A 20981-nucleotide genomic window follows, 5' to 3' on the forward strand; every position below is an offset into this window, starting at 1 on the left:
TGGGGCGCGCTCGAGCCCCGCCCCAACGCGTGGGCAGCTGTCAAGGCCCAGGGCTAGCGGAGTGACGTCGCGGCCGGCATCCCTAGAACGCCTGCGACCCCTGGCGAACTCCGGGCGGACCAGGCCGGAGAGGCTGAGTCGAACTTCGGTGACTATGGCCTCCACAACTTCAGCACCTCTGGGGCTGGTTACCAAGACGGGCGGGGTCTCCTAACCTTCCGCCCCGCCCAGGCCGTGATAGATGGGCGGTAGCTCGAGGGTGAATCGCTAGCGGACGCTCCTCCGGCCGGGGTGCAGCGCTCCCACCTCCGCTGGCGGGCCGGCTGCGCGAGGGTGGGCGGCGCCTGGGGACTGCTGCCCTGCGACCTGTGACGGGTCCCTTCCTGTGATTTGAGATCACATTGGGCATTATTTTTAGGGAAATTTCACAGTTTCAGTGGCTCCAGAGTCCACATAGCTTGCAACTTTGGTTTTGAAATTTCTAGCAAAGAAAATTATAGACTATATCTTTAATTATATTTCTGTTCTTAAATATTGTGCAGTGACAGAAGTTACTGTTCTTTGTTGAATGCTTATTTTTTTAATACACAGTTTTGTGTAAAAACTGTAGGTTGCTAATTTCCGAGGTTTTTAAAATTTGAGAAGCTTTGTTTAAACTCACCAGTCCGCAATCCGCCATATTTACAGGAGATGGTTGAGTACAGGCGACCTGCTGTTGTGTCTTCATTTGTAAAATTCTGCTCCAAACGGAGATATAGGTTCATGTGTGGAAATTTTTACAAAAATACTTTCTGACCTGTTGGGCAGCTTTGCCTGTCCACTCTGTGTGGAGACACAGCTGTAAACGCGACAGGGGAGTGAAAGAATGAGGACAGCCTGCTGTACCTTTTCTTTAAGTTTTGAGCATCGGTAAATGAGTGAGATATTGGAGACTTTATTGAAAAGCTACTGTTCATGACTTGTGTATACTGAGCTGAATATAGTATTTTACTGTTGTCGTTAAAAAAAGGAAAACTCTTTAATGTCCCACTTCAATATTATTGTGTTTAATTAGTACAGTGTGCGTGTTTGTGTATGTGTACATGTGTGTTTTAGAATATGAACTGTCCAATTCAGATTTTTAAAAACTCATCAGGGCAAAGATTCATCTCTTTCACCTACTGTCTTATTATGCTAGATAAAAATACATACAGAAAATATGTCTTAACCAAGTTACTACCACAAATACATGATAAAGTCATGAGAAAATAATTTAGACAGGCTTTAAACTTTGTTTTACATTAACACCAGAGGAGCAGTTTTCCACATGCTGGTGTACATGTAGTCAGTTCACTTGTTCCCTAGCATGTCTACTCCACTGTGTGTGACACAGAGGCTTTCTCAGGCTTCCCTTCCTAGGAGCTGTATCTTCTTGCTAGCCCAACAGTATGAATTCAGAAGGAACCACCAGGAAGCAAATGCCCTGTATAGGGCAATGTCGAATACCACTCAAATTGACGCTGTTATTTTTTAACCACAGAGTAAAACTGCATAGGGAAAAGTATAAAAAGCCATTAGTTACTAAGAAAATTCCTAGACACACATGTTTTGTGTGTAGAGAGAGAGCACACATGTTTCTGAGGGATTTACCAAGAACAAGAAAAGTGGTCATGTTAGAACAAGAAAAGTGAAATGCTCAACATTGGCTTTCCAGCAGTAAGTGCATTATCATGTTATTTGAACTGCAAAGTTTTATTTATGACTGAAGACTTAGTAAAATTCCATCTTAATGATTAGGTAATGTTATTTTTCATCTGTCACTCTTAGGATGCAGTTGACATATTGATACTTGATTAGATTTTGCAGTAAGACAAGCATTGTTTTTTCTTTGTACAATATGTCGTTAAACTGCCACTTGGGGGCCTTGTTTGAAAAAGGATGGTTTTTCCTCAGATATCTGAGTCTTTTTCTAGATTGCTAGTCTGAGAGCACTAATCAAATTATATCCAGTACATAATATAATAGTACAAAACCTCATTAGTTTTCATACTACTTTTTGAACTTCTTTTTTTTTGTATTAAATTCTCTTATTGGTACATTTTAGGTATACAACACAATTACATTTCTCATTGGGAATTGTACCTTTACATAATGCATCTTGGTTCTTACTGTTTCCCCATTCCTAGCCCTCCCTTCACCCCCTCCACCCTTCCCTATTTACAAAGACTTTATTTCCATTTTTTCCATTTCTCATCATTTTTCCTTTCCCTTCTTTCCTTTCCCCTGCCCCTCCCACTACCCCTACCCCTTTGGACCTTTGATTCCTATTTTACATTATCGATTATTCATTCTAATCATTGCTACATTTTAGGTATACAAATAATGACATTCATCATTGGAAATTTGCACCTTTACATAATCTCTCTTGGTTCTTATTTTTCACCCTTGCCTAGCCCTCCCTTCAACCCCTCCAGTCCTCCCTATTTACAAAGATTTTGTTCCTATTTTTCCATTTTCTCATATTAATCCCATTCCCTTCTATGCTTTCCCCTAGCCCTCCCACTTCCTTCCCCTTTGCCCCTTTACTTCCTATTTCACATTACCTATTATACATTTAGTCCTTATTTACACTTTCAGTTTCTCACCCCAGAGAAACTATTCGGTATTTACACATGTGTGTCCTATTTATTTCACTTAAGAGTATGGCCTCAATGTGCATCCACTTAGCTATAAATGTCTCTAATTTCTCATTTTTTATGGCTGAGTAGTACTCCATTTTACTAAAAAACCACATTTTTTTATCCAGTCTCCAGTTGATGGGCATTTGGGCTGCTTCCAAGTTTTAGCTATTACAAACTGTGCTGCTATGAACATGGGTGCACATATATCACTGTGGTATGATTCTTTTAATTCTTTGGGGAAGATCCCCAGCAGGGGAATAGCGGGGTCAAATGGGACTTTCAGTCCTAGTTCTTTGAGGTATCTCCATACTGATTTCCACAGTGGTTGCACCAGTCTACACTCCCACCAGCAGTGGAGCAGAGTTCCTCTTTCCCCACAGCCCTGCCAGCATTTGTTATTGGTTGATTTCATGATAGCAGCCATTCTTTCTGGAGTGAAGTGGAATCTCAGTGTTGTTTTCATTTGCATCTCTCGAATGACCAGTGATGTTGAACATTTTTTCATGTATTTATTTGCTATTTCTCCTTCTTTGTCTGAGAAATGTCTGTTCATTTCAGATGCCCATTTTTTGACTGGGTTTTTAAATTTGGGAGGTCTGATCTTTTTAAGTTCTTTATAGATTCGAGATAGTAGACCTTTGTCTGAGGAAGAGGAGGTGAAGATTTTTTCCCACATTGTGGGTTGTCTCTTCACACTGCTGGTGGTTTCTCTTGTTGTGCAGAAGTCTTTTAATAAGAAGAGATCCCATTTGTTGATTGTTTGTGCTAGTTCATGGGCAACTGAGGTTTTGTTCATAAAATCTTTTCCTACACTGATGTCTTCAAGGGTTCTACCTAACCTCTGTTCCAACTGGTTCAGAGTTTCTATTTTAATATTTAGATCTTTAATCCATTTTGATTTTAGTTTAGTGCATAGTGAGAGTGCATAGTTTTAATTTTTGGCAAGTTGAAGCCCAATTTTTCCAGCACCATTTATTAAAGAGGCTATCTTTCCTCCAGTGAGGGTGTTTGGCTCCTTTGTCGAAGATGAGATGGCTGAGTGTGTCTGGTGTTGTTTCTGCATCTTCTAATCTGTTCCACTGGTCCTCAAGTCTGTTTCTTTGCCAGTATCATGCTGTTTTTGTCACAGTAGATTGTAGTATAGTTGCAGGGTGGGGATTGTGATACCTCCAGCCATGTCTCTGTTACCTAGAATTGCTTTTGCTATTCTGGGTCTCTTCTTGTTCCAAATGAATTTTTGGATAGTTTTCTCGAGGTCTATGAAGTATGCTGCTGGGATCTCAATTGGAATTGCATTAAATCTATATAGCAGTTTTGGAAGTATGGCCATTTTCACTATATTAATCCTTCCTACCCAGGGGCAGGGGATGTCTGTCCATTTTCTGGTATCATCTTCAATCTTTCTTTTCAGAGTGCCATACTTTTCAGAGAAAAGGCCTTGGATTTCTTTCATTAAGTTGATTCCTAGGTATTTCAGTTTTTTAGATGCTATTGTGAAAGGAATTATTTGCCCTATTTCTCTCTCAGTGAGTCTGTCATTGGTGTAGAAGAAAGCTATTGATTTTTGTGTGTTGACCTTATAACCAGCTACTTGACTGAATTTGGTTATTGAGTCTAGAAGACTTTTGGTGGAGTTCTTGGGGTCTTCTATATAGAGTATCATGTCCTCTGCAAATAATGACAATTTGACTTCTTCATTACTTATCTTTCTTCCTTTTATTTCTTTCTCTTGTCTAATTGCTGTGGCTAATGTTTCCAGAACTATATTGAACAAGAGTGGTGATAGTGGACATCCTTGTCTTGTTCCTGATTTTAGTGTGAAGGATTTGAGTTTTTGACCATTTAGTATGATATTGGCTGTTGGTTTTTCATAGCTGGCTTCTATCAGTTTGAGGTAGAGACCATCTATTCCAATTTTTTGTAGGGTTTTTATCATAAATGCATGTTTGATTTTTTAAATGCTTTTTCTGTATCTGTGGAGATAATCATATAGTTTTTGTCCTTGGCTCTATTGATATAGTGTATTACATTGATTGATTTTTGTATATTGAACCATCCCTGCATCCCTGGGATGAATCCCACTTGATCAGGGTGTATGATCTTCTTGATGATCTTCTGCATTGTTTGCCATTATCTTATTAAGGATTTTTGCATCTATGTTCATTTGTGAGATTGGCCTATAGTTCTCTTTTTCAGTTGGGTCTTTCTCTGCTTTGGGGATCAAGGTGATGCTTGCTTCCAGGAATGAATTTGGGAGTATTGCTTCCCTTTCAATTTCACTGAAGAGTTTAAACAGTAGTGGCAGTAGTCCCTCTCTAAATGTCTTGTAGAATTCATCAGTGAAGCCATCAGGACCCGGGCTTTTCTTAGTTGATAAGTTTTTAATTACATTTTCAATTTCATTGGTTGATATTGGGTTGTTTAGAATTTTTAGGTCTTCTTCGTTCAACTTTGGTAATTCATATGTGTCTAGGAATCTGTCCATTTCTTCTGTGTTGTCCATCTTATTGGCATATAGGTTCTGGAAGTAGGTATTGATGATCCTCTGGATTTCTGCTGGGTCTGTTGTCATTTCACCCTTTTCATTCCTAATTGCATGGATTTGGGCCTTTTCTTTCCTTTTTCTGACAAGGTTGGCTAAAGGTTTGTCAATTTTGTTGATTCTTTCAAAGAACCAACTCTTGCCTTCATTGATTTTTTGTATTGTTCTCTTAGTCTCCACTGCACTGATTTCTCCTCTGATCTTTATAATTTCCTCCCTTGTATGAGCTTTGGGTTTGTCCTGTTCTTCTTTTTTAGAAGCTTGAGGTTCAGCATCAGGTTGTTTAATTGGGCTCATTCTGGTTTCGTAATATGTGTATTCACTGCTATGAATTTCCCTGGTAAGACTGCTTTCATTGTGTCCCATAGATTCCAATATGTTGTATTGTCGTTGTCATTTAATTGAAGGAACTGTCTGATTTCTTCTTTCATTTCCTCTGTGACCCATTGGTTATTCAGAAGTGTGTTGTTCAATTTCCATGTGTTTATGAAATTTTTTGAGTTTCTTTTGCTATGGATCTCCCATTTCATCACACTATGGTCTAGTAATATACAGGGGAAACTTCAATTCCTTTGTACTTAAACATGTTCTATATGTGAGTATGTGGTCTATTTTGGAGAATGACCCATGTGCAGCTGAGAAGAATGTGTATTCTGATTTTGTGGGATGGAAGACTCTGTAAACATCTGTTAAGTTCATTTGTTCAAGAGTTCGATTGACTTCTAGTATTTCATTACTTATTTTTAGTCTAGTTGATCTATCTATTTGTGACAGTGGGGTGTTGAGGTCCCCCACTCCAATTGTATTAGTGCATATATGACTTTTCATGTCCGTTAGTATTTGTTTTATATAGTTGGGTGTACTAGTGTTTGGTGCATAGATATTTGATTGTCATCTCTTCCTCTTAGATTCTTCCCTTTACAAAGATGTAGTGTCCTTCTTCATCTCTCTTAATCAGTGCTGGTTTGAAATCTACTCGATCTGCAAAGTGGATAGCTACTCCTGCTTTTTGGGGGGCTCCTGTTGCATGGAGTATTGTTTTCCAACCTTTAACTTTCAGTCTGTGAGTTTCCTTTTGAATTAAGTGTGTTTCTTGTATGCAGCATATTGTTGGATTTTGCTTCTTGACCCATTCTGCCAGTCTATTTCTTTTGATTGGTGAATTGAGACCATTAACATTGATGGTTATAACTGAAACATTTTGACTTGTCATTGCCATGACTTTTTCTTTTTGTTGGGTTCTCCCCCTTTACATTTAATTTCTTGTCATGCCAGATGGGTTCATTCTGCTTTGCTTCCTGGGGTTGTGATCCTCAATGTCTGTTCCTAAGATATTGTGTAAAATTCTTTGGAGTGCTGGTTTGGTAGTCACAAAGTTCCTAAGGTGCTCTTTGTCATGAAAGTATCTTATTTCTCCATCAATTTTGAAAGATAGTTTTGCAGGGTACATCAATCTGGGTTGGAGGCTGTTTTCTTTTAGGTCTTGGAATATGTCACTCCAAGCTCTTCTTGCCTTGAGGGTTTGCATTGAGAAGTCTGCTGTGATTCTGATGTGCTTTCCTTTGTATGTGATTTGTTTCTTTTCTCTGACTGCTTGTAGAACTTTGTTCTTCTGTTGAGTTTCTGGAATCTTAACAATTATATGCCTATGTGTAGATTTTTTTGATCAAGCCTATTTGGAGTCCTATATGCCTCACTTATCTGTATGTCAAGCTCTTTTCCCCTGCTTGGGAAGTTTTCTGCCATTATTTCTGTGAAGAGATTTTTTTATGTCATCTCCACTATCTCCTGTTTCTTCATTGAGCCCAGTGAGTCTTATGTTATTCTTCTTTGCATCATCTAGCAGCTGCTGGGTTGATTTCTCATGTTCCCTTATAATTTTGAAACAATTTTTCTTTTCCTGGTTACTAATTGCAATCTTATCTTCTGTATCTGAAATTCTGTCCTCACATTGGTTCATTCTGCTGTGTAGACTTCCAATGGAGTTTTTCATGTCCTGGAAATCTATTTGCATCTGTTTTATGGATTCCATTTGTTTCCTATGTTGGGATTCCATCATGTTCCTAAGCTCCTCTCTAGATTTATTAATCATGTCTTGCACTAGGGGCACAATTTCTCCTGTTATCTGAGAAATTTTTTCTGATTTCATTTTTTCCAGATCCCCTTTTGTTGCCAGTTCAGTGGGTCCAGGTGGCTGAGTATCAGAGTGTTCCATCTCATTTCCCTTTGGGGTTGCTGTAGGTGATCTGGAAGTCTGGTTTTGAGACTTATTTACATGTTTTCTCATTTCGACTGGGGTGAGGGGCTGTTAGCGCCTGCACAGATTACCTCCTCTGAGCTGGGTGAGGTGGGACTGGGGCTGGGGGCAGCAGTAGGGATGGTGACCCAAAAGCCCTTTCCTGTGGGCTGGGAGCAGCCGGAGGGATGGTGGCCAGGAAACCCCTTCCTCTGGACCAGGAGCAGTGGGATGGTGGCTTAGAAGCCTCTTCCTCTGGGCCAGGAGCACTGGGACAGAAGGTGGCCCAAAAGCCCTTTCCTCTGGGCTGGGAGCAGTTGGAGGGATGGTGGCCAGGAAACCCCTTCCTCTTGGCCAGGAGCAGTGGGATGATGGCTCAGAAGCCCCTCCCTCTGGGCCTGGAGCAGTGGGAGGGATGGTGGCCTGGAAGCCCCTTCCTCTGGGCCAGGAACTGCGGGACAGAAGGTGGCCCAAAAGCCCTTTCCTCTGGGCTGGGAGCAGCGGGAGGGATGGTGACCAGGAAGCCCCTTCCTCTGGACCAGGAGCAGTGGGACGACGGCTCAGAAGCCCCTACCTCTGGCCTGGGAACAGCGGGACTCAGTACCTTGGTCTGGTGGTCTGGTGTCCTCTGTGTCTTTGTAATGTGGAACCAGGTGGCTGCTTGTCTGCAGCGGGGTGATTTGGTGTCTTCTGCGTGACTCAGGACCTCTGTAGGGCATGCACAGACCTTCCTGTGTGCAGCGGGCTGATTTGGTGTATTCCGCATGACTGGGGACCTCAGTAGGGCATGGGCAGACCTGCCTGTCTGCAGCGGGCTGATTCAGCATGTTCTGTGCGACTCATTGAACTTCTTTTTGATGCCTATTTCAAATCTTTATTAGAACATTTGAATAAAAGCTATTAGGAGATATAAGAAGATTCACAGTAAAAATCATGAAAGCAGCAGATTCCTAATCAAACCTACAGGAATTTTGTAGTACTGAGTGGGCAGACCATGTTCACTCACCATTTCCCCAGCTTTGTCCTCCTCATCAAAAGAGACAAAATTACAACTATAACTATAAAATTCCTCAAATACAAAATGTTATAATGCAAAGAAATTACCAGACCATAGTTTATTTCAGTGTCAAAGATAAAGTGAAATTTCTAAACTATGCCACAAACCTAGCAGCTGTACAGAAAAGAATGGAAAAATAATAAAGGATACAAATGTTTTTCAAATCCACAAATCAAGTATCATTGTAAGCAAAATCAGAAAAACAGACTGAGGAGTTTTGAAACTCATATTTTAGATGAAGAGCTAATTTCCTTGTGTAGAAAGAGAAATAGGCACTAGTAAATGTTTAAAGAACAGTAAGTGTGAAATCCAATAGTGAAAAGTCAGTGGGAAGTGAAGATCAAAAAAAAAACGAAAAACCTTAAAAAGCTGTTATGACAGGGGAGGGGAGAAAGGTAGTTGAATATCAGGGCTTTGTTGCTTTATTGTTCTTATTTTGCTACTTGTCATGAAAGTGAAGAGCACATTTTAAAGCTAATGGGATGAATTTACTGGGTGGAAAAGGTCAGTAATGTAAGAAAGGAAAAAATGATAACTATTTTATCAAGCACAGAAGGAATCATTGCCCTTTGGCTGAAATTACCAGTTCTCAATTGTAACCAGACAACAGTGTGAGTATGGGACCAATATAGTTTTGAATTATCATTATTAAGAAGTCAAGAAAATTCCCACCTCGTAACTTCTTTTTCCTCTACAAAATTGAATATAATGTCACTTACTGGAGGATTCAAATGGTCCTTCTCATGAATACATTGACTAATGTTTCACAAAACAGTGTCCACCATATGGTTACTATGTTAGCTCTGGCTGCCATAATACTATACATTGGGTGCACTAAACAATAAATTTATTTTTTCACAATCGTAGAGACTATGGTCAAGGTGCTGGCCAATTTGGTTCCTCATGTTGGCTTTCCTTGTGGCATGCAGATGGCGAACTTCTCACTGTGTGATTATATAGCCCTTCCTCAATGTGTGCAAAAGAGAAAAGAAAAATTTCATGGTATTTCTTCTTGTAAGGGCACTATTCCAATAATGAGGGCCCTACCCTCATGACACACTTAACTGATTATCTCTCAAAAGCCTCATCTCCAAATGCCATCACAATAGGGGTTAAGGTTTCAACATAAGAATATAGTGGGGGGGGGACAAACATTCAGTTATTAACATTTAAAGGGAGGGGTGCAAGTAATAAGGAACATGTTGGTTTCATCCAGGACTGAGAAATTTGAGAGTTAATACCAATTCTACAAAGTAATTTTCTATAAAGTATCTTAGGCAACAGATTTAAATGTAATTTTTTAAAGCCCTGGGGATATTTTGATAAAGACTTAAAGTCATAAGGAATGGGGTATTCACAAATGTTTAAATGAGATTTTCAGTCATGATATCAGGAAAATATTTCTAATGACTTTTCCCTTAGAATAATTTTTTAAAAATCCTCCAGGAGGCCGGGGATTTAGCTCAGTGGTTCTGGTGCCTGCAAGCGCAAGGTCCCGAGTTTGATCTCTGGTACCAAAAAAAAAAAAAATTCTCCTGGAGAAATTCTTAAAATCAAGATAATTAAAATACATTTTGGCACCAACTCATTATGTTCATAAATTTTGCTCATGTGAGTATAAAATGTAGCAAAATGACAACGGTATTAACAATTCTATAAAATGTAGCAAAATGACAACGGTATTAACAATTCTATAAAATGTAGCAAAATGACAACGGTATTAACAATTCTATAAAATGTAGCAAAATGACAGTGGTATTAATATCCCATGAATATCAAAATCTTGGGACCAGTTGAGTCTGTGTGTGTGTGTGTGTGTGTGTGTGTGTGTGTGTAAACTGAGTATATTTACCTGAGGCAACCAACAAATCTAAGGAAAGGGAATGCTGTGTTCATTACTCAGATCTTTACCAAACATGCAATTCATTGTAGTTCATATTCTTGACCTTGATAATAATATTAATATTCTTTCAAATATTTCATGCCATTAGAAGATTATATATAATGATTATATAAATTTTTTATTATATAACAAACACCAATTTACTGGCTTATGAGCTGAAATTTCTGTATGTCAAAGTCTGCCACAACTCATTTGGATCTTCTGCACAAGGTCTCATACGGCTGAAATCAAGGTGTCAGCTGAGCTGTGTTCTCATCTGGAAGCTCTGGGAATGGATCTGTTTTCCAGGCTCACTCAGGTTGTTGGCAGAATCCAGTCCTTGAAGTTTTAGGCATCCTCTTCTGACTGGCTGTAAACTAGGGGTACTGTATATACTCCTATAATCTTCAAGCTAGCAACAGTGCATCAAAGCCCCTACATATTTCAGACTTATATAACTACTTCTGCTGTTAGCTGGATAAAGCTGCTGCTTTAAAAGGGCTTATATGATTTGACCCCAAAGTCAAAGTCATCTGAGCAGTAATGTTATTTATCTGGGCAAAATCCTCTTTGCTATGCAAACTAATGTAATCACAGGTGTAATAATACCAGGGACCTAGACCATGAAGAATTCTTAGAATTCTCCCTAACCACAGAATGAAGAAGGAATGCATTTTCTAAAGAGACTTATTTTGTTAAATTTCTGTTAATTTGTCAATGTCCTCCCCTATCTAACTATTCTATTTTCATTGATATCTCTATAGAATTTTTTTATCTTTTGCAGTAGTGGGGATTGAACCCAAGGCCTTCAAGATGAGTTACATGCCCAGCCTCTTTTTTGCATATTTTATTTTGAGACAGTTTCTCATCAAGTCACTAATTTTCCCAGGCTGGGTTTGAGTTTGAGATGCTGTTGCCTCAGCCTCCCAGAGTACTGGAATTACAGGAATACACCATTTATAGGAATTTTGAAACAGCTAACTTCAAAAAGGTCATCAACCAGTTTGTGGCCTCCAAGTCTTTGGAAAACATTTGTCATTTTCATTCACTCAATAAATATTTCTTAGTTGCCCATATGTGAAAGACACTATGCTAGGTTGTGGGAGTGCAACAGTGAGGAGGAGAGGTTCCTGCTTTCATAGAGCTTACAGGGGAGAGAGATATTAATCAATATCTAATTAAATAAACTCAAAAATGCTTACAAAGTATGATGAATTATCCAAAGAGGTGGAAACCATATAAAAGAGGAAGTTGGGGAAAGGACTCCAGAAGACACTTCCCCTACAGAAGACAATGTAGACAAGTGCTTCCAGAGTTGAACAACACTGCAGCCCTGCAGGAGTGCCTAGGAAGGAAGTGATGATTAAGCCGAGTAATGAAGGAAGTAACTAGGTAAGGGGTGGGAGAAAGTATCCAGCCATAGGGAAGGGCATGTACAAATGGCCTGTGGCTGGAGGAAATACTCTGCCTGACGATAATATGGCTCAATATTAAGGGGTGTTGTGGCTTGTGTTTAGTTGTTTTTCTAAAGCTTCATATGGTTTTAGGTGGGGCTTTGTTAGAGGTGATGAGATCTAGAGTATGTGAACCTAGAATTGCTATATAGTGTAATGCTGGCCAGACAGCACTAGGATTAAGGGTGTGAGTGCTATCCACCCTAAATAGTCTGAATAAGATAAAAGGGGCAGAAAGATGCTGTTATATTCCCCTTGCTTGTTTTACTGTCTTCTGTGGCCATGAACTGTCGCCCCTCTGCCACGTGCTACTCTTCCTTGGAGGTAGCTCGTTATAGACTAAAACCCCAACCAACTGTGAGCTAAGTAAGCCTTTTCTCCTTTAACTTTAGGTGTCAGATATTTTGTCTCAGCAACAACAAAAAAAATAACTACCAGGGGAGTTAGACTTTACAGCTGAACACAAGGCCAAAGAAGATTGGTGTTGCTTTACATGGAGGCTCTCTGATCACATTCAGTATGTTTATCTTTATTCTCAGAGCACTTCTAAGCCCTTGGAAGTTTGAATCAAGTGCCTGACAAGATGAGATTTGCAATTTGACATGTTCCCTCTGCCTGTCCTGTGGAGACTGAGGACTGCATAAGGACTTGGCAGCTCTCAGAATGCAGATTTTCATTAACATTTCCTGGCTAACTGTGAGACCAAAGTGACTCCATTTTGCTAAAATCCATTATTCCCCTAGTCTCTATTGTCCTCACAAATTAATGGTTAAAATGTGCTTGCTCTGGGACAAAAGACACTCTGTAACGAAGCAAAGTTCCTAAGTTAATTACTCAACCATCTGTTTGCCCAGGAAATGAACGTTCCGGGTCCACTACCTATAGAACAATCTGTCAATGTGCTGACCATCAGTACATGACAGTCGACCACCAACCTTTGTCCCTCTTTTCCCCCATAAAACCTACATGTAACCGCCCCTCAAACCCCCGATGGGCCTAGCCAATCAGAAATATACACTTCATGCTTGCTAAATGCCAACCAATCATGTAACTGCTAAGTGAAAAATCTCCAAACCTTGCTGTAACCACAATAAAAACTCCGCTAATTTGAAATTTGGGGCTCTCAATTCTGATCCGCTGCGTCGGTGATGGTTGGGAGCCCCTGCTCCAGTTTGAATAAATGGCCCTCATGTGCTTACATCGGAATCGGCTTCCTGGTGGTCTTTGGGACTTCGCAATCTGGGCATAACATTTGGGGGCTCGTCCGGGATCCCCAAGACCCCCAGGACCCCCAAACCGGAGGGTCGACGCCAGCTGGTAAGTGTCTCTGTGTCCGTAAGTTGTCTGTCTGTAATTCGGGGGCCCAATTTCTGAGTAGGTCGGCAGATGGCCTAAGCGGACGCGCAGGCGGGCCATCAACCTGGGGTCTTGGAAGACGTTCCAGACCCTTCTGGAGGGGATGGAGTGCCCGGTGATTTCTGGAAGGACGGTGCGGGTCGCTCCCACAGCACGGCATGAGGCCGTCGTCCTACTTTCAGTTTTGCCTCCAGAGGATTGTTTTGTCTTATCTCTTGTTTCTCTGTTGTGCTTGATTGTCTGTCTATCGCCATGTGTTGTTGTTGTCACTTGACTTGGGCTGAGACGATGGGACAGACCGTGACCACTCCTCTATCCCTTATGACGGACCATTTTAAAGAGGTTAAAGAGTGTGCTCATAATCTAAGTCTAGAAATAAACTAAAAAAAAATCCAGACTTGTCTTTCTGTGTAGTTCGGAGTGGCCTTCCTTTGAGCAGGGATGGCCCCCCAAGGGAACTTTTGATTTGCAGATCATATGCAGGGTCCATGGAGCTGTTTTCCGTCCCTACACCGGACATCCCGATCAGGTTCCCTACATTGTCACTTGGGAGAGTTTAATCTGCGGCCCCCCACCATTGGTCAAGCCCTTTTTGCCTCCACAGAAACAGCAGCCGGAGGTAATCCTGACAGCCTGTGAAAAGACTCCCAGAGAATGTGACGGAAAAAGACAAACCGAGACCAAGCTGACCGTGCCGCTTTACCCAGTTCTTCAAGGAGGAACTGATGAAGATCTCCTCTTTCCCCCTCCCTACCGCCCACACCCTGCTCCTCCACTCCCGCCGCTGCCAGCGGGGGTGGAGGAAAGAGCATCGGTGGCAGCCGAGGTGGAGGTGCCTGCCCTGGCGGGTGCCACTGGAAGAGACGGCCCGCCCAAAACACCCATAATCACAGAGCAGCCTTGCCGGCAGGGCCAGCAGACTCCACTGTCCTCCCGTTAAGGGCGGCTGGACCCCCTGATGAGCATGGCAACCAGCCTCATCATTATTGGCCCTTTGCCACTAGTGACCTCTATAACTGGCGAATTCAACACGCCAACTTCTCTGATAACCCTAGGGATTTGATTAACCTATTAGAAACTGTTTTGTTTACTCATCAGCCCACTTGAGATGATTGTCAGCAGCTCCTCCAGATCCTGTTTACAACAGAGGAGAGTGAAAGAATCCAGAACGAGGCCAGGAAATTGGTTCCTGGTGACAATGGTCAACCCACCACCAATGATGATACTATCAACACTTCTTTTTCTTTGTCCTAGCCCAATTGGGACTTCCACACAGTAGAAGGTAAGGAGAGGCTCCAGGTCTATTGCCAGGCTCTGTTGGGAGGTCTCAAAGCGGCTGCTCAAAAGCCCTGCAGCCTTCCTAGAAAGAATTCAGGAAGCCTTCTGTAGGTATACTCTTATGGACCCAGAAGCAACTGAGACAAAGGCAGCTGTAATAATGCATTTTGTCAACCAGGCGGCGCCAGATATTAGGAGAAAGTTACAGAAAGTAGACAGATTAAGAGAGAAGAGTATCCAGGACTTAGTGGCAGTGGCAGAGAGAGTGTATAACAACAGGGAAACCGCAGAGGAAAAACAGGTGAAAGCTGATAACCGCCAGACCCGAAACCTGGCTTGAATTCTTCTGGCCACCACTGCGGGAGAGCCAAGGGAACATGAACGTCATCTGAGAAAGATTGCGGCAGAAGGACAAGGTAAGGGGGAACATAGGGATTGCCCCCGATTGGGAAAGAACCAGTGTGCTTATTGCAAGAGGAAGGCCATTGGGCCAGAGAATGCCCTAAAAAGCTGGGAAGCCGCCCCAATGCCCCCATCTTGGCTATGGATGAACTGAGTGATTGGGGGGATGGGGCTCAGCGCCCCTCCCCGAGCCCAGGGCAACCCTTAAAGTGGAGGGGGAGCCCATTGAGTTCCTGGTAGATACCGGCGCTCAACATTCAGTTCTGCTTAAACCACATGGCCATATATCTGACAAAACTTCCTGGGTCCAATGAGCCACAGGTATGAAAAAAAAAATATTCATGGACTACCCGAAGAATGGTGGGCTTGGGAGTGGGCCAGGTAACCCACTCATTTATGATTATACCTGATTGCCCCATCCTCTACTTGGAAGAGACATGCTCACTACGTTAGGAGCCCAAATCCATTTTCAGCCCGGGGGCACGGAGGTCCTTGACCAGGAGGGAAAGCCCATCCAAGTGTTAACTATGAGCCTTGAGGATGAATATCTGCTACATCAGAAGCAGTCCCCTCCTGATCCTGACTGGAACAATGGCTTGCCATGTTCCCGCAAGCATGGGCTGAGACTGGGGGCATGGGGCTGGCCACACACAGGACACCTGTGTTTGTAGAGATAAAGCCAAGAGTGGACCCTGCACGAGTTCACCAATATCCCATGTCCCTAGAGGCCCACAAAGAAATAACTCCACACATCAGGAGGTTGCTTGCTCAGGGTATTCTAAGGCCCTGTCAATCGGCCTGGAACACCCCTTGTTGCTGGTGCAGAAACCCCACTCAGATGACTATGGACCAGTGCAGGACCTCCGTGAGCCTTCCGCTGGCACCCAAAAGCCAGCACATCTTCGCATTTGAATGGAGCGACACTGAGCAGGGCATCAATGGACAGCTGACCTGGACCCGACTTCCTCAAGGATTTAAAAACTCCCCCACCATTTTTGACGAAGCTTTGCATGAGGACTTGGGCTGGACAGAGGCTTTCCCCACCAAGCACAAAACAGCACAGACTGTGGCCAAAAAGCTTTTAAAAGACATCCTACCAAGGTATGGTTTTCATGTTATGTTAAGATCAGACAATAGACCTGCTTTTGTCTCTAAGGTGAGTCAGAGTTTAGTGCAGGTCCTGGGGGCAAATTGGAAATTACATTGTGCATACAGACCCCAGAGTTCAGGACAGGTAGAGAGAATAAACAGGATCCTAAAAGAGACCTTAACTAAATTAGCCTTAGAGACTGGCGGTAACTGGGTGGCTCTCCTTCCCTTTGCCCTCTATAGGGTACGCAATTCACCCTATAAGATGGGACTGACTCCCTTTAAAATTATGTTTGGGGTGCCCCCTCCCATTATCCCTAACCTCCAGTCTGAAGTGCTCCCTGAGCTTGGTGATCAAGAGCTGTTATTTTCTTTAAGAGGTATTCAACTGATTCACAAGGACCCAGGACAGGACCAGAACCCAGACAAACCACTCTGGAAACTCATGGTCCAAACTTTCCAAACCCTAAATGCCTCTCGACCTGATCTTACTCAATCTTGTTGGTTATGTTATGATATTAAGCCCCATTACTATGAAAGGATAGCCTTTCTGGGGAATTTTACTGAATCAGATAGTCCTAGCCAATGCAGATGGCAGCAGAAGGGTTCAGCTAGATTAACCCTGCAGTCAGTGGTCGGATGAGGCACATGTCTAGGTGATGTGCCTCCCAACCCACCAGCACCTGTGTAGCCAGACTCATTCAATGTCCTCAGAAAAATATTTCGTACCCCCTTCAGATGGTTGGTGGGCATGTTCTACTGGGCTCACCCCGTGTGTACATGGAGGAGTACTCAATCGGACTAAGGACTTTCGTGTGCTGGTGCAATTAGTACCTAGACTGCTGTATCATTCAGAGGAGGAAGTTTATACTCACCTAGCTCATTTAGTGGGGGGCCCCAGCTGGGTAAAAAGGGAGCCCATAACAGCAATCACCCTGACAGTACTCCTAGGCCTGGGCTTGGCGGGAGCAGGAACTGGGGTCTCCTCTTTAGTCTTACAAAACAAGCATTATAATGATCTGAGGGCTGCTATAGATATTGATATAGAGAGACTTGAAAACTCCATCACACACCTTCAAGAGTCATTAACCTCCCTAGCGGAAGTGGTGCTCCAGAATAAAAGGGGGCTAGATTTATTCTTTCTACAACAGGGAGGGCTCTGTGCTGCCGTAGGTGAGGAATGTTGTTTTTATGTAGACCACTCAGGAGTGGTCAAAGAATCTATGGCCAAAGTTAGAGAGGGTATCGCTAGACGAAAGCAAGAGCGAGAACAAACTCAAAGTTGGTTTGAATCCTGGCTTAATTCCTCCCCATGGCTAACTACCCTGATCTCTACTCTACTGGGCCCCTTGCTTATTCTGTTACTACTGTTAACCCTTGGGCCTTGTGTACTCAATAGATTAGTCTTGTTCATCAGAGAACGCATTAACACTGTACAGCTGATGGTACTCAGGTCCCAATACCAGCCAGTTTCTACAGACCTAATAGAACTAACCCCCAGAGGCCCATGATTGGTCCTCTACAGCATCATGAGAAGGGGGGAATGTGAGACCAGAGCTACTCCATTTTGCTAAAATGCACCACTCCCCTAGTCTCTATTGTCCTCACAAATTAATGGTTAAAATGTGTTTGCTCTGGGACAAAAGACACTCTGTAACGAAGCAAAGTTCCTAAGTTAATTACTCAACCATCTGTTTGCCCAGGAAATGAACGTTCCGGGTCTACTACCTATAGAACAATCTGTCAATGTGCTGACCATCAGTACGTGACAGTCGACCACCAACCTTTGTCCCTCTTTTCCCCCATAAAACCTACATGTAACCGCCCCTCAAACCCCCGATGGGCCTAGCCAATCAGAAATATACACTTCATGCTTGCTAGATGCCAACCAATCATGTAACTGCTAAGTGAAAAATCTCCAAACCTTGCTGTAACCACAATAAAAACCCCGCTAATTTGAAATTTGGGGCTCTCAATCCTGATCCGCTGCGTCGGTGATGGTTGGGAGCCCCTGCTCGAGCTTGAATAAACGGCCCTCATGTGCTTACATCGGAATTGGCTTCCTGGTGGTCTTTGGGACTTCGCGATCTGGGCACAACACTAACCTGGGTTTGACAGTCTCTGTTACTGGAACTTCTGTTTGTTGCTTTAAAGTCTGAGTAAGTTCTTGATAATAGGTCCAAGCACTGTGTAATCTCATGTACTTGAGCCAAGTTGTGCTTCAAATAGAGTAGAAAAAAACAATAATGAAAAACTCTGCAGCTTTTTCAATAATATACTATGGTTTTGCCTCAGATAAGGTCACATGTCATCATTGCTCAGCAGTTTCTAACCTATAATAAAGTGAGGTTTCTGGAAATTTCATTTGTAATATATGAGAGCCCACTTGACATATGGTTCACCAAGTTTTCTGAACTATTATCATCTATCAAAAAGGAAAAAAAAGTAAATTGGAGAAAAGACAAGAATTTCCTAGATAACTGATGTATTTTTCTTCCTTCCTTTTTCTCTGCCTCCTTTTCTTATTTGTGAGGTAGTGTCTTACTTTGTTGCCTAGGCTGGTCTCAAACTCCTGAGCTTAAGTGATCCTTGGGCTTCAGCCTCTTTGGTAGCTGGGACTATGGGTACCACACTGACTCTTATGAATCATCTTTAACAGGAATGCCTAAGTACAAGGTTGTCCTGGTTATGGCTAAATGTCTTCCCTTCTTAAGTGAAATTTAGCAAGCAGCTCAGGGCCTTGACATATTCAAAACTAGTAGATCTAGATAAGCTTATTTTACTAATCTTGTGATGCCAAGCTTGGATGATCAGACTGAACTCTGATTTGTAGGATGGACTAAATAGAATATATAAGCCAAATCAGTATATATTCTACTCCTGAGCTCATCCTCCTTGCTTTGCCACGCAAGCCCATTACACACCTGTTGCCTCATGAGTAACTTTCACAGGTTTGTCTGTTATCACTCAGATAAAGGCAGCAGTGAATGTAGTCTACTGAACTCTTTTCGAACAAGTTCTTTCTGTCCCCATCACAAAACTATATAATAGCTCTTAGCTCTCCCTTTCATGAACCATGTGACATTGAGAAATTATATAATTCCTATGTATTGCAGTTTTCTGATCTCTAAGATTGAGATAATCATAGCATCTATTTCATAGGATTTGGGAAAATATTAAATGAGCAACAAATGAAGATGTTAAAAACAGGGCTTAGAGTCAGGCTTGGTGGTACATCTTGTAATCAAGGCACACTGAGAAGCTGAGGCAGGAGGATCAGAGTGCTGGGATTACAGGCATGTGCCACTATGCCCCGTGCAGAACATCTACCTCTCTTATCAGCTATTTCCTCTTCCTCATAGTCTTATACTAATGCTCTGTCCATTTGAAGTAATACCCAGTAGAGTTTCTTGAATTACATTTGGTGTTTTCTAACCCTGCACAATACTTTTGAGGCCTCACAACACAGACATCATAATAAAATAGTAACAGCCCAGGATATGCTCACATTTAAGACGTCTCATTATTCCAAGTAATAGGCAACACAAATACACGATATAAATAACACACACTCAGGTGAATAATTTGAGAGGATACTTATTTTATGCCATTGCTGTGAAATCAAACTTGATGTTAAAATCTATCTTTGAAACATATTAGACTAGGCAATAACCATAAATTCATAAACTTCCACTTATTTATGACTAAAGCTAACTACAAGGTTAATAGGCTTTCTTAATACTTGTGTCCCTAATCTTCTGAGTATGCCCTCCCAGATCTACCTCTCAAGATTTTGTATTAAACAGTTTTTTAAATATATTAAATGTGCCTTTTCAAATTTACAAACCCTGGAGATTCTAATATGATCTTTTGCTCTCCTTCTTCCTTTAGTCACTTATTAAGAAGATATTTTAAGAACTTTATCACACAAACCTACAAATTACATTACAGAACATGTATGGCCAATTTAGCCATTAGAATGCTAAGATTATGTTACTCCTTGGATCCAAATTCTCCAACAGTTTTCTCTCCCACTTGGAGTAAAAGTCAGTCCTTCTAATGACCTACAAGGCACCAGAGGTTCTAATCACATGTCACTTGTCTGATATTATCTCCTAATGCTCTTCCCCCTTGGTCACTCTGCTCCAGCCATACTAGCTTCTTACTCTTCCTTGTTCAGGACAGAAATGCTGCTGCTCTAGGGCCTTTGCACTGCTCTATGCTGGATGTCAGGAGGACTCATTCTCTCTCTTTTTTGGCAGTGTGAGGGGGTGCCAGGGATCGAACTCAGGATCTTGCACTTGTCAGCAGGCACGGCAGTGCTGAGCTAAATCCCTGGCCCTCAGGACTCGTTCTCTTACTTCCAGCAAATCACCTACTCAGGTACCCTATTTGTGGCAAATACCTTTCCTCTGAATTTCTTATTTTCATTCACTGTTTTGTTTGTCTCTATCACACTTGTTATCATCTCAGTATTATATTTTTCACATGTGTATTTGTTCACGTTTTTATTATACCTACTAAGGTGTAAACTCCATCAGAGAAAAAATTATATTTGCTAGTGTGGAACAATACTTGATATATAATAGGCATTCAACTATTATTGTTTGAATCAATGAAACAGACTCAGCTTTCTTTTTCCATCTTATTCACTCATCATTCATTAAACATATGTTTTAGGTGTTATGGAGGGGGTGCAAAAATGAATGAAGTGCTCAGAGACTGCAGGAGACAAGCCTACTAGGAATGACTAACTGGAGGAGGTAAACAGAGATTAAAGATACAGACACAGAAATAATTTAGAATGAGAGACAAGGGGGTTCTTGCCTCCAGTGGACACTTGCCTCACTTCACTTTTATCCACGTAGACATGGGAGTGAACAATTAGATTAATAGAAGATTCATCTGTCTCTTGTTATCTATAGTAAACACAAAGATCTCAGCTGCATTGACTCTTCTCTGGAATTTGCACCATACCATCATACCCGCACACTGCCAAAGGAGGAACAGCTTGCTGTTTTTCTC

General features: G+C 41.9%; 2 protein-coding genes across 2 annotated transcripts in view; both read left to right on the forward strand.

Annotated features, from left to right (window-relative positions):
- The window catches only part of Abcb1 (ATP binding cassette subfamily B member 1), a 222447-nt gene that overhangs the window by 68011 nt on the left and 133455 nt on the right, over positions 1–20981 (forward strand). The gene's annotated exons all lie outside the window — the stretch shown is intronic.
- LOC147829689 (uncharacterized) lies at positions 37–18632 on the forward strand. The gene is made up of 2 exons (XM_087204492.1): positions 37–148; positions 13792–18632. The coding sequence occupies exon 2, from the start codon at positions 15469–15471 to the stop codon at positions 16597–16599; it is 1131 nt and encodes a 376-aa protein (XP_087060618.1). The 5' UTR covers positions 37–148; positions 13792–15468; the 3' UTR covers positions 16600–18632.

Source organism: Heterocephalus glaber, unplaced genomic scaffold, assembly GCF_053883595.1.
Source record: "Heterocephalus glaber isolate CG9 unplaced genomic scaffold, H.glaber_assembly_v1.0 deba00000546, whole genome shotgun sequence".
Classification (NCBI taxonomy): Eukaryota; Metazoa; Chordata; class Mammalia; order Rodentia; family Bathyergidae; genus Heterocephalus; species Heterocephalus glaber.